The following is a 15,281-nucleotide window of genomic DNA, read 5'->3' on the forward strand; positions in this document are numbered from 1 at the left end:
TTTGAAATTGGAGTCGGATGCTTAGAAAAGTTAAAGAGGGAAAAGAAGAAGGGAAAGCAAAGGAAATTTTTCTTACGGCTTCTTTATGTTACATGGAAGGACTTTCTGTTGATTAATTCAACATCTACTTCTTTTTTTCTTAAAATTACATTTTCAAGAGACCAATATTGCACAATTTCGGTTTGTGATGCTGATGCACTATTAGATAGTAATCTATAGTAAGCACCAAAACTTTAACATATTCTTAAAACTGAGAACATTACAATAAATTAAGGTACTTAAATATGTTGATGATGAGCAAACCTGACAGGTTAAAGAATTTGAAGCGGAAACGGTGATTTTCCATTTTGATAAAAAGGGTACAAGAGTTTCCATTTAGTATTTATAATACTAGCTTTCAAATTATATAGTTAGTACATTAAGTGATTTGAGAAGCGATAAAAACATATTGATCACAATATATTTTATTATTTAAGCTGTTCAATTAATGTAGGAAAAGTTTCTTTTTGTTTGGCTTGTTTGAGTTTAACGTCCCAGGATTATGCCTGGGCGACTAAGGAAAACGTGGACCCACTTATTATAGTGGAATCCGAACCACACGTTTTGTTCAACTGTAACCCCGGAAAGTCAAGTATTTTTACCACTTAATATGAAAAGCACAAACTCTCGGTAATTTATAAGTTTGAATCTTTTAGACTCCAAACATAATATGCATAATCTGCAAATGTATATGAACTACCGCATCATAAATACCATATCAAAGCTATATCAATTTCAACTTAGGTAATACGCCTGCTTGACACTGAAATTCGTTCATTGCAACGTTCATTTTCTTTGCTTGCCTTTTTCCTCCGTATCTTGAACTAAGTGAATAGGTTGTGATCTGTTGCTAGAAATGTAATCGAATTGTGAGCAAAACTGTCTTCATTTCGCAACATCAAATGACAAATGATTGAAAAATTGACATCCAAGGGAAATACATGGAAACAGTGTGAACAAAATATGATATACAGCGCATATTTTACATATCAGAATATATGAAGTTAACTTTGTCAAGCCCTCCTTTGCTTTTTTTTTTCTGATACTTTCAGGATTTAGATTTACGAATTAGATTTATGGGCTTTCGGCATCTATGGCCATGTTATCCCACCACGTATGAGGTATGACGTCCCTTGGATCATGCTATCCGAGGAAAGGGAAGAAAGAAAGGATTGGGGGAGGAAGGAAGGAAGTGACATGAGACCTGTATGTTAAGTACCATCCCGGCATTTGTCTGGTGTGAATGAGAAAAACCTCACTCAGGATGACTGACCTAAAAGAGCTTTTACACTTTTTCGACCAAGTGTTCCCACCCATACGTTTTCAGCTATAGGAATGTATCTTACAATAAACAGAATAGGTATCTTGAAACTTCTAGAATGAAAACAACAGTGTATTTGTATACTCGCACAGACATGTCTAAAATTTAAGGAAATGGGCGGGAAATAGTTTCATTTTTCAGATCGCATATTTCTGTTAATACCCAGGTAGACTTCGATTCCTTTGTGTGTGAATTTAGTGATTAATTAACAGTATATGTCTGGTAGGAGTGGAGTAAAGGAAGATGCAACGTCTAAATGTGTTCCCATTTCATTTCATGGTTAAAAATTGTGATCAAACGAAATATATCTGGATGATAATGCAGAACAAATTATTCATTTCGTACACTTTATTTTAACTATCGAAAGTTTAGAAGTCCATTTCTTTAAGAAATAAAAAATCGTATAGTCAGTCATTTTTTAAATTTCTCTAGATTTTGGGAATAAGCCACACTTCAAACTCATATCTAAGGCAGATCTAATCAGATTTGATCAAAACCCGCTATCAACATTCAACACTTCAAAGTGCATTTACCCTAAACAATGCCATAGAACATATGCAAAGTAATTTGATTCAGTTGCTAATTGTCAGAAGAAACCCATCCTAAGAAACGAATAGTTTCTACATATCATATATTATAAATGCACAACATAATAAATGCGGTGCTTAATAATGATTTTACTTACGGAATATTAAACTTTACAACTTGCTTAGTATTTTTTCTAAAAGAAGAAAAAAATATTTCTCTGTTTGAAAATATATGAAATTTGGAATGTCCAATTAAATAAAACTGTTCTATCAAAGTAATCATAAATGAACAAGAAACAAATTTGTTGTATTTATTGTTTCCCGTATTAAATGGTCTCATTCGGTTGTCATGGAATACTGTTACTATTAATAAGTAAATAATAACGGTGGTGAAAAATCATACAAGTCATCCAAATCAAAGTCTTTGAGTCTTTATTTACTTGTACTTTGTGAAGCCGCTAACTCCTTTCGTTTTGCACCAAGTTCTAGAAGTTTGCAATAAAACCTCAGAGCCGACTTCATGCTCTCTTTCCTCCTTCAATGTTTAGTTGAGATACTAAATTGGATAATGCTGGCGAATGTTAAATTTCTTTTTGATATTTTTAACGTTTTCTAGCTTATTATGCTTCAAATAATATTATTTTCTCCTGCAATGAAATAAAAAGTAAAGAAGACAAATAAATAAATACAAATCTTTTTAAGAAGGATTGCATGAAGTTGTGTTGGACAACTTTCCTTTTGTTGATTATATCATACTTCACGTATTCCACTCAGTGATAACGCCAGAGGGGAACAAGGGGTGGACGCTCTCCCCAGTAGCACCGCCTGCCCCCAGACATATATTATAATGAAAGTTAAGTGATAAATAATTAATATTTATTACTATACTGTTGTTACTAAATAACTATACAAAAAATAACTGTTCCCGCTAAAACTTCTCTGCTCCTCCACTTCTCCCTCCCCCGAATAAATTAACTGACTTCATTCCCACTATTTTGCTGTTAGTTTGCTTTACACTTCCAGTACAAATTAACTGGTGTTCGGAACACTTGCTGAAAGCATTCTTCTTAGCTCGAACTATGTATGGTGTCAGCAGAAGCAAATAAAACTAACTTACTCATAGGCTGATCTAGCAGCTTGTCGGCGCGGAGTTATTGATAGAAGCTTGCTCGCTAGTGCAAATAGTACATTCTCATTGATAGTATGTGATCCAAAGTATCGTCAGATAGAATAAAATAGTATAAAAGCCTGACTTTTCATATCTGAATCTGAAAACAAACTTTCTTCACAATCAGTATTTCACTCTAAAACACTTCAAATGAATTTTACCGTGAAATATCTAGTAATCGGAATCTTCGTATTTTCATCAAAACTCAGAACATTCTTTGGAAAAGTACGTTTTTTATACGTAATAAAACTAATTATGTAGCTTAGTTCAAACTTAATAATAATAATAATAATAATAATAATAATAATAATAATAATAATAATAATAATAATAATAATAATAACATTGTGAAAGTTGACTTGTACATTGATACAAGCATAATTCTTCCTGCTTTAGAAACATTTAAACTCTACGGAAGATAATCTACTCTTTGTGCCTATTCTTGATATTTCTTTAATGTTGTAATAAAGAATTTATAACTTAATACGTAAGATTCAAGAGACATAAAATATTCCATGGCATTGCAAGTTTTCATATAAAACTTTACTGAATATGTAATTTTTTTTAAAAGAAATACTCTGAACATTTACGATGAACATTTCCAAGTGCCACACACGTATTTCGTAGTTAAATTTACCTGGTTTTCGTGTTGATTTGCAATTTTGAAACTCATTGCTTTTGCTTATATGGCACGTAAGTAAACTAAGGTTTGTTACCGCTCTGTTGTGTCCTTAATTGCTTTATATAACTCTAGAACAGATGAATGTGAAGAAAGATTTATTTTTTTCTGTTTCACTCTTGCTAATTTGTCATACGCATAATAAGATCGAGTATGTAAAAGACGGGAAAAACATGTCCTTCGCATGGAAAGTATGCACCGGGTGCGAACAGGTGTCGTGAAAGTGATGTATCGTTTCAAACAGTGTATCTGTTTCTATTGGAAGAGCTCTGTGTAGTTTCTTACATTCTTGTGACCAACTCTAAAGCAATTTTGGGTACAGGAAGATAAGAGAATAATATAACAGGAATTCAGGTAGATAGTAACAATAGTTGCTAGATTGGTATAGGGATATGATCCAGGTTTTGTTTCTGTGGTTATGGATTTTCGGCAGTTTTCTTTTCTAATGCATACAGTGTATTAATGATTCATGTTACAAGTCTGCTTCAATTCTTTTGTGTTCTTGTAATTGATGAACAGGGTCAGTTTGTTTAATGTTGCAAATAAATAACATAATGTTGCGAATAAATAACATAATGTAAAGTCTGTCAAAAAAAAGTCCTTCTGTGATGTACTTCGTATTCTGACATGTGAGTATCGTTATTTAAGTAGATCGGAAACAACCGATAAGCTTTCCTTTTGTACTTTATGGAATACTTCAAACTCCATTCTATTTCTGATTTACTTGATCTACAGTAGTCACGGTATGAAGTATATTAAATAAAATAGTGTATAAAACAGTGTGTTGTGAAATCAATAAATTTATAGAGTTTTTCTATAGATGGTCGCATGCATAATAAGAAAAATGAAAGGAAAATTTGCGTCTAGTTTTAATGGAGCTATTTCATTCCAACATAAATGGATAACGTTAAATCCAGTTTCATGATTTACTTGTTTTGAGTTGTTCATAACAGGCGTTTAAAATAATATAATAGCGCTTAAATAATAAGTCGCTATTTGAAGCGGATGTAAGTAATAAAAGTAAAATATATTAAAGGTGCTTAGAACAATGCTGTTGGTGCACCTTTGCTTAATTCGCCATATTAAACAAATACTTTGTTTGACATGTATCTGCTGGGTTTTATAGAGTCTTAAAAGATATTCTTGCTTCTTATCAATCGGTCACATGACGCAGGTCGCATGCATATGCCGCGTTTGCTTTCAAGATGGCGTGTCTTTATGCGAATCTAAAAGAAATGTGCTTTATCTCAATTAAGTTAGCATATGCGTCAGCGAAACCAGTGCTGAAAAAAGAATACCATTTTATTTGCAGTGATTCAGTGTGAAATTATATAATAGTGTAACTCTATAGGGGGAAGCTGTATGTAATAATTTTTATACGCCATTTTAGAAAAGAACAATATGCACTTTGTACACCAAATGAATGTAGGAATGTAATTCCAATTGTATTCAATGACTAAAATGTTCAGAGTTTAAATCCTAATGCAAGTGGCCTTTTTATTGTTGTTGTTATTATTTCTGCATATTTTTCTGTGTTGCCTCATAAAAAAAGATATTATAAACCTACATTATTTATTACTGCTTAACACATTTTATAACACCGCTGTAACTAATCGCGAGAATATACATACGCTCAAAGAAGAAAAAATATGTATATATAATATATGGGGTTTAAGTGCAGCATGTTTACTGTCTTTCAGCACGGCGTCAATTGTCCTTATTAGTTTTCTATGGTCTTATTTATATTTCCTTTGGAGTCCACGTGTTTTTAAAGGGTGGATATAAAGGGAAATTATGAAATGAAAAAAACAAACGTAAGTGTTCTTTAGTAGCAACCAACTATAGCACTGCATCCGTGCACTTATAAGCAGTGTTTTGTAGTAAGTTGAATCATCAAGATCATTCTTTATAAAGTACAACTTAGTGTTGTTCCCTTTTTACTATAAGTTGTTAGACTTGTTAAATTGACTGATTTTGGATTTTGATTTAGTTACAAAGAACACAACATGCATCAACAAGTACTGATAGGCGGTGGCCAATCTTTTTAGATTTAATGGTTACTTTTCATTTCAGAAATAACTGGCAGTCTACTTATCTGTTCACTAGCCCGCTAAAGAAAATCATAAAGCAATAACAATGATCGATACAGACAATGTGACACAGATCAACGAAGGCTACCTCTCACGACTTGCTGGTCGACCGCGGTTGACGCGTTGGCCACCGCGTTGGTGCAATATATCATACGATATACTTTCTATAAAGTGAATCTTTCAGTTTTGATTCAAGTGACACGTTTAATATGAATAAGACAGAAATTCAGCACTCTAAAACATGTCAACGCATAAGATAAATTTTTAAATACAATCACTAATAAAAAAGTATAAAATACTATACTTAAACAAAATGTACAGAAGCGCATAATTTAACACATTTCCAATTTTCACATACATTGTTATTATCATACGATCTTCATCATCAATCCATAGTTCTTGATTTTATACAGTTATCTATTACCTGAAAACAAGCACTTATGAAATGATTGGATGCAAATTGCTAGAAAAATAGTACTCGGAGGCATAGACACAGCGATACCAGAAAATGTTAATATGGAATATCTATTGATATTGGATGAGATTGCTTTTCTTTTCTCCTATGATACAAACAATACATAATTACTGTATCGTATAATGTTTTCGTAATATGTAATACATCTATTAGATTTATTTTGATTTCTAGTACATGTTGTTGGCTGTTTTCTTCTGGCTTTAATAAAATCAGAAGACAGAGGCCCACTCACAGGAAAGGTCTAGTGGATCCAGACTTCTCCGAAGTAGTGTTATCCATAAGACTAGAAGTTTTTTGTCTCGTCTTGATTCTTATCTCATTTTCGAGATGAGAAGTGCATTTGCAAGTTCGAGATGAGACAAGAAATTTCTCGAGTCGTAGGCAGGACCTGTTCGCTCAAGTCTCAGATATCAAACTTTGTTTTTGTGTTACATGTTTCATAAAACCCTCTTTTTCGTCTCGTCTCGTGGGCAACGCTATGCTGAACTTCGTAACTTTTTAAAAATAATTTACTTGCTATTATTATTATTATTATTATTATTATTATTATTATTATTATTATTATTGTACAACGAATTTCTGTACGGCTTTAAATTTTTTTTACATTATTTCCTACTTCCAAAGGACAGTTTTGATATCACGGCCGTCTATTACTCTTGTAGGTACAAAGAAATACGATACAGCTATTACTATTAGCCTACTGTAGGAAGAAGTTTGTTAGACTCATTTACAGTGTCATTATGTTTCCACACAGATTCTTTAAGGCTGAATAATAACTTCATGATGAACGATATACTTCGAGAATAATATTTTCGGTTTCGTAGTACTTTACAAGTGTTTGACCGCGATACAACCAAAATTCTACTCGATTTCCTCGTTGTAAGGAAATCCTTTGATCTAGCAACTTACCTACCTGGCATAGAGACGTTCTTCGAATGAAATTTTTCTTCCGCACATCACTTATTCTAATGATATACAAAGTATAACATAATTATCAATGTATTGAGAGTAAAATACCTGTTGTCTTTTATAAGAAGTATAAGTTTCTTGGTAAATAAGTATCATATTTATTTATCTATTTTTATTTTTGGTAATGGATAAACGTAATGTTAGATTGTTAGAGACATTTGTTCAAACAGTCTTTCAGATATTCCTTTTTATAGTTGCATTTTCTATTGTTTTCAAAGTGTATTGAACATCGTAAATAGTATTAATTTTTCTAGATTACTTTCCTTAGTTGGCATGTAAACTTATTTGATGATACGGTCAAGGAATTAAAACATATGTTTAGGCTTGGTTGTTAAAGGAATCAATCTAATCCAATTCACTTCATTGAACAAGATTGTCTGTAACATATTTGCTTCCTGTCCCTCAATATCAATAACTATCGGTGTAGAAAATTTGAGAAGTTAACTATGGAAGAAAATAAATACAATAAAGTAATTTGTAGATTTCAGTTTCAGTTAATAAAATTACGGTTGACTTGACTTAAAAAATAAAAAATAAATTAAAAAAACTGGTCCAGGAAAATTTGCTGTGCCAGGCCATGTTCCATGTTGGCCCATGCATTAATACGGCCCAGTCACTAAACGTCTGTAATTTTATTTTCTATGAATCTGAAAATAATATAATATGTACACCAAATGCATTGTAACTTACTTAGTTCCAATTATCTAAGTTTGCGTAGTCAATTGCGATTCACGTGAGAGGTTTGTTTACCTCTTGACGTCATCAGCTGTTTGGGTTTGTATGGTGAGAGACCTGTGTTTTTACCTCCTCTTAGACGATAATACTCCAAGCCTTCCTCCGTCTTGAAAGGAGTTCCCCAGCACGTAGTGCGGTTACATAAGCGAAGCCGCCTTGGAGTGGAAAGGACCTCTTCCATGGAATTCTCTAGTGAATGCCGTGGAAGTGGTAAAGCTTAGTGGGAGAGGGAAGGAAAAGCAGGTGAAGGTCTTCAAGGAGTAAAGGCGGGTAAAGAGGAGTAGGATTTATTATCAACTCTCTCCTTGTCTTTTTCTTTTCCCTCTCTATCTTCTGAAGATATGCACGCGTATTTGCCTGTTGATGCTGTGGGTAAGGGATTTACACAGCCATGACCATCTGACTTTACTTGGGCTTGAGAAGTTCAACTCTTCTTGCCTCACCCTCCCACCGTTTTCACTCTCACTCTCACTGTCTCTCTCTCTCTCTCTCTCTCTCTCTCTCTCTCTCTCTCTCTCTCTCTCTCTTCCAAGAACTTTACCCTATGTAGAGAATTCTCAGACAGACTAATCTCTCCGACCATTCCCGCCTTTGGACAAACTACGAAACTAACTCCCTCAAAAGTCTTCGTCTTTCAACCGAGTAACTGTGGTGGTAGTTTAGTACAAGGTCAAAAGACGTACGATGAACCAAGAGAATCCATTGAGCACTTTGCAAGGCTGTTTTGTAAGAAAGGAATGTAACATGACTTACAGTTAAATACTTCTATTGCTCAGGGAAGTTGAATAAAAGAAAGAAATATTACTAAAGAAGTAAATTGAGCAAATTTATGGTTTAATTTTATTTTTTTTTATTTATGTACCTTTTTTTAACTTAATAAACAAACCATTTTATTTACAAAACTGAAAAATCTTTATTTGAGATGTATGTGATCTTGTTAAAGTGTTTCTATTTATTCTTACACGAAAATGACTTACGGACAGCCAGCAAGATTTAAACTCTCATTAGGGTTTGCCTTCCTATGTTGACCTACAGAACATATGAGAATTTTCAAGAATTTTGCAATAAATTTCTTCAATTCGTATTATTTAAAATGTGATGATAATATATCCTAAAATGTTTTCAGAAAATTTATTTCGAGTATTTCATTGATATTATTTATGCTTACGTGTTGTTCCGGGTTGGATTTCCGACAGGAATACTTGCCCTGGATACAAATCCAAGTAATGGTTCGGATCGCACTTTAAGCAGTACCGTCTCGTATAGCCTCGATACTGAAAAGGAACGTTAAACTCCAAAAATCAACTACCAAACTATCTGAGAGTTAAATTAGTTTAATACACTACTCGTTACTACAGAAGTTATTTTATTTATTTGTAATTTTCCAATATAATCGAAAATTTGTCTCGCCTTTCCGATTTACGGTAAGAACTCATTCCCGCTAGTGCATAAAGAGCATATCTTGGGACTTAAAATCGATTAAAGATTTTAAAAAGTACTTTTAAGTTAGAACTTCTGGGTAATTGGACACTTTAAAATAAACTGTCTAAATTGAAACTGCTATGTCATCACATAATATCACGATATGTAGTCAAACGTGTAATATTAAAAACACATCACTAGCTGTTTAGAGGAAGTTCGGGAAATGTTGACCCTCATTTTTATTTTTCAACACAAATTCATACCTATTCAACTCTATTGAACTTTTCTGTAACATAACAATTCTTTGTCTATTTGTGCCATGTTTCAAGAGGGATTTCGAACACATTGCATTCTTTTCTGAATTATTCCTTATTACATTGGAAGTATGGAAGCTTGCTGATTTTGAAAGTGGTAGGGTAAAGTGGACCCCGGGTAATATCTCCTGTCTGTATGTTGTTTCTCCTATGACTAAATATGCCTTGTAAAAGAGCTCAGGCAAATTATAGTGTGATAGGACGACCTGTAGCTAGCTCTGAGATACGTTATGACTTCTTTACTGTAGTAGTATTTCATAACTCCAGTGATTGTCTTGTCAAGCTGCTGCGGTTTTTAACTAGAATGAGGTGGCACACTTAGATCATTATTATATAGACGTATCCAATGTCTGTACTGCAAATGAACGTCTAAATTATATTATACTGATAAATTCATTAAAAGAGAAAGGAAACACTGCCGAAAGGTCGATCAAAGTGTATGTCCCTCTCCACTTTAGCGACATAAAGTGTCCAGTTTAACCGGCATCGGTGATTATATATTTTTACTGAATAATTTGTATATTCATTATAAGGCGACGCCAAGACGATACAACATTCAGCAATGCATTTTTCTTGATACTACATCGCGTACATAGCATAATCCTTCCTACATGAACCAAGTACAGGACAAAAACTATTAACAAATTGACCTCTACAAAATTTCTAAATCTTTTACAGACAATTTTGCGTTCTTGACTTATACTCAATGGCTTTCCCACTGAAATTTTTTATATGTAGATGCACACCCAGCTTTCACTGTCTGATAGAGTTGCCAATTTACTGCAATAAAATCCGCTAGAAAAAAAAGGATGGGACCGGGTTCACATTTCCCGAACTCCCTCTACTTTCCATAAATGGAAAATGGAAAAAAGAACTTCCATCTTGTTATTTGCACTCTAGGTTTTAATGTAGGAATATTATCCACACATTGCAGCATATCATGTTAAATAGGTTGCAATTTCACTTTAAAATAAGATACCGTACAATCAACAGCAATACACAACTGAAATAATTGAAAGTCAAACAAGGATGTTATTTAAAGTCCCATTTAAAGTCTTTTGTAAACCTCAGTTGATATTGTTCGAACAATGAACGATATTTAGCAGTGACATAATTTTATCTTAGATACCTAGGTTCTTACTGTGTGTGACATGAGTGAAAACTGGAATAAAATGAAATTACTTGTAAGCTTCATTCTTGCATACGTGTAATAACAGAAACATTAATCTGTTTCATTTAATGAAATTTGTTCATTTATTTATTGTAATGAAAATGTTACTATTTCAGTAGAGGCTTGAAAAGTAAATGTTGTTTCTATGGTAATCTTTCTTGTTCTATATAATGCAAGATATATGTATCTCACATAAAGACGTATACGGATACATTCGTGTTTCCGTGTAGAGTGAAATGCATTTAGAGCCTAAGTTGTAAGACCGCTTTTCGTTAAATTTCGCTCTATTACGTGTGTCATTTCGGTAACATAACGTTACCATAGTATATCATATATAATGTACTACGAATTACGCTAGTAAGCTTCCGAAATATAATTGAGCAGAAACTCCACCTTGGTAATCTGTGTTTGATTAAATCTTGCATTACGCAATTAAATGTTCTTTTATTAATAATTTCTGTCACTTGTTATACGAAAGTTTGAAAATTTTAATGCAAAAGGAAATAAAATTTTAAAATAATTTTATGAAGTGTTGCATATTTTTGTTGAAGGTTATTTCTCTTAATGCTAATTGATATTTGTATGAAGTGTATTTTAAATATGTTTACAATTTCTGTCCTGTTTTATATGTAAATAGTTAACTTATTAACAAGTAAATGTGATTAGCAGATTTTATCTTTTATGTAATTTGAAGCAATATTTGAAGCTAATTTTTTTCCTTTCTTTTTATAATTGCTTCTAAAGGCTTATTTTGAGAGTGTACGTATATATTCCTGTGTATATGTCTTCTGTATATACACGTGTGTAAGTGTGTGTGTGTGTGTATGTATGTGTGTGTCTGTGTGATAAATCATGAATGTATCTGTACGTGTGGTTTTTGTAGGTACTTTGGTGTATGTGTCTAAGTAGTATGTATACAAGAGTGCGTGTATTTGTACATACAACACACTCTGTGTAGTATGTGAGTGAGCGAGTTAGTGAGTGTGTGTATGTGTGTGTATGTATGTAAACATATGCATGATCCTAAAGAAAAATGAGTAGCTATTATTTTTTTTGTAATCCTGATTGTATTTTTTTAAATTTATTTGTTCGATGTTCTCTCTATTGTATTTGCACGTTATGTAGTTAGTGTGCTTATCGCACAAACCTAACACTTGTAAGGTATATAGGCCCTATACTTATAAGTTGTAATGGATTTAAGATAAGTCCATAAGCACTGTATGCATAGATATATATAAAATATAACTGTTAGTTAAAAATATTGAAAATATTTCCTTCTTAACTTGTTTCGTTTAATTTTTATCATTGTCAATATCAATACTATTACTTAAGTAATAGCATAAGACAGTTCTCTGAATTATAAATACTTTACTTGAGTATTATCACACAAAGTAAATACAATAAGCAAAATGAAATTGAAAAACAAATTTGAGTCTTACTTGGTTGTGAAAATCAAAATTTTAAGTAGAAAAGTTCACAAGATCATTTTGATATTTGTCTAAACAGCACTTTTATAGGTGAGGTTTATTTTTGCAAAGTTATCGCAAATTGCTTCATTTTTTTGTCAAATTCTAGGCTCAATCATACATTTCCTTGCTAGATTAGCGTAATTGGAAAAGTTATCCCAAAGTTATACCGTGATTTAATTAGTAGAAAATATTATAAAAATATTATAAACCTTAACTTCAAATATTAAATTAGGAATGTTTAGTAAATACAACTAAATGAGTTTATAAAATTATAAAATTGTAACGAAAACCTCCAATCTTCAAGTCTGTTTTAAATATTGTTAACTCATTTTGTTTAAACTTCGTAATTTAATTTTATGATAAATTTTCAAAATATTAAATGTAGACATAGGTTTTAGTTATGTGTATCTGTATGTCTCCTAGACTTACAGTGCCCCGTGAAAGTAGTGTAAATTGTTGAGTAGGTAGATATAAAAAGCTTGGAGGATAACCTACTGTGTATATACAGTAAAACCTGTTGGCCACCTTTCTAACTTATCCATCTCCATAATTTGGCTATCCTTTTGTAAAATCAGAATATTACCATGTGCTTAATTGGACGCTTTTTGTGGAACTACGGGTGACCAACTTAGGTTTAACTGGCTTAAATCTCTTTTTACATTTTCTTAAGGGTTTTTGGTGGAAACCTTTTCTTCTAGCTTTTCTGTTTTTACACCATTTAGCATCTTTCTACATAAAACAAATTAGTACTTGCTGTTCTTGTTGACGATAATGTAATTAACAGTATTTAATGAGTAATAATTTTAATTTACATTTTTGAAAATTTATTAAGAACAGAAGATATTTATCTAAACATTTAGAATTCTGGACAATTCCAAAAAGGGCTGCTAGAGAAGAAAACTGCAAGTTAAAATACGGGATGTAGAAACAGTTCATAACTGATGATTTTCTTGAAAGATTTTAGTGTTCATCTATGCATGAGAAGGTAGTTAATTCTTTTGAATCGAGTTGATTAAGTTATTATTAGATTTTAAATTTGTGTAAAATATTTCATTTTGTAACTATTCTGGATATACTAATTTACCGTTAGTAATTGGATATTATTAACACTTAAATTAAAACTGTTTGTGGAGATTTTTTACAGAATCTCTCAAACATGTTATTACAATAATTCGAATTTTTGAACTAAAGTGTTCTGCGTGAATATCGTACTAAATATGATTTTCTTCAATTTCTATTTGCAAACCAAAGTACCGTAAAAAGTATCGTTTCATGATTAATATTTTTAGGATCTACAGAAGTAATAATCTCTTTGATTTAAAGAAGTTGCATTGCTAAATTCAAATGTTTTAATAAATTGAAACGGACTATAACTTCATTAGTGAATGCTTTCTATTATTTTTTTCATGTTTTGTTATAAGCAAATGAATTCTTAGTTATTATTAGGCTTAATTGATGGTAAATCATTTTCTTCGATTTTTTTTGTTTGTTTGTGTGCTTCTCTAAATGTGTAATAAATTTCAATCCTTTAGGGCGCCACATATCTAAGGCATTACGTCAGTTGTAATTACATGATAAAGAATATCATATTTGGAGAGGCGACTTGTTTGATGCATAGTAAAGCAAAAAAAGTACAGAACTTAAAAACTTGAGTTCGTCTATGGCAATAGAACTTTTATATTCCTTTTAACTTCGGCATAGGCTTGCAATTACTAAGTGTTAAGATCGTAATTATTAATTCATAATCTCAACATTTTAAGTTTTAAGTGCATTTTAATCACAAAACAAATACTTAACAATCGTCATTTCCTTAATCCATTGTTTAGAAATAAATAGATATATGTAGTATCGAGCATAATGAATAAATTATTGAATAAATTATTTTAATTGATATCTTGATAGGTTGTTTTCATTTCATAATCTGATGTTGCCATATTGATGCTACAAATTAATTTCTAAAACAGTAGTAGGTATTAGTATTTTCCTTTGAAATATATTTAAAATTCACTTTAGATAAATTTTGAGTTCTATATATGCAATCACATTTCTTCACAATAACTATACTTTAGTAGCTACTATGTTTTTGTGTAGTACAGTATGTAGAGATTAGAATGTATTCTAGCGTGTGATTAAGAACAGCAAGTTACTATATTATTATGGGACTTTCTAGGCTAATAATTCCATATCTTTCGTACATGTGTATTGTAGAAAATGCAGTATGAATTGGCTTTCAGGTAATTTCTTCTTCACTCTTGTTTAGTCCCTACCTTTTGGTCTTTTCTTCCAGCAGTCTAGAACCAATACTCAGCTGAGCGAGAGAACGCTTGAAGAATGCTGGTCTACCCTGCAACGTGTGAGTTGGCATCTCTTCCGTTGTGTATAGTATCTTCCATATATTTACATCATACTGTGTCTGTGAGCCGTCATTTGTTTCTTTTTGAAATTTATTTAACAGTTTTTTTCTTTCTTTAAGTAGCCAGTCAGCTTGATTATAGGCGAAAATGTAGTAATGTGTAATTATTTTTGGTGTTTTATTGTTTTAATTTTCATTCTTACGTAAATAGAATTATTATAAGTTAATATTTCTCACAGTTGGGATACATATATAGAGTGAATTTGCATTTATATTTTTCTGTACTTTTGAATAATTTATTTCTTCTAAGCAAAAAAGGTTATGAAATTTAACATAATACTTAATTTAAACCATACCTGCGTTGTTGTTTCCTGTGTTGTATTCTGTTGTTTATGTAAACACGTTTGCTTTCGAATCTATATCTATTGTGGCATTGAGATAATAATATTGCTTGCAATCTGTTGAACTTAGAATATTGAAACTTATACGATGAACAAACCTATGTTTCGATTTCGAATAAAAGTGTGTTCAAAAAGAATTAGCATTCAT

General features: G+C 31.7%; 1 protein-coding gene across 16 annotated transcripts in view; it reads left to right on the plus strand.

Annotated features, from left to right (window-relative positions):
* The window catches only part of dati (zinc finger protein datilografo), a 1,074,481-nt gene that overhangs the window by 575,057 nt on the left and 484,143 nt on the right, over positions 1 to 15,281 (plus strand). For 8 of the 16 annotated variants that reach the window (XM_081740078.1, XM_081740077.1, XM_081740092.1 and 5 more), the window contains 2 exons: positions 11,655 to 11,669; positions 14,670 to 14,756. The exons of 1 other annotated variant lie outside the window; for it this stretch is intronic. In XM_081740078.1, coding sequence (XP_081596204.1) covers positions 11,655 to 11,669; positions 14,670 to 14,756 — 102 coding nt within the window. Of the gene's footprint in view, positions 1 to 11,654; positions 11,670 to 14,666; positions 14,795 to 15,281 lie in introns of all 16 variants that reach the window. 7 more of the 16 variants (XM_081740090.1, XM_081740083.1, XM_081740082.1 and 4 more) reach the window with 7 other exon arrangements.

The sequence above is a fragment of the Thermobia domestica genome, chromosome 15 (assembly GCF_964235325.1).
Source record: "Thermobia domestica chromosome 15, izTheDome1.hap1.1, whole genome shotgun sequence".
NCBI classification, from domain to species: domain Eukaryota; kingdom Metazoa; phylum Arthropoda; class Insecta; order Zygentoma; family Lepismatidae; genus Thermobia; species Thermobia domestica.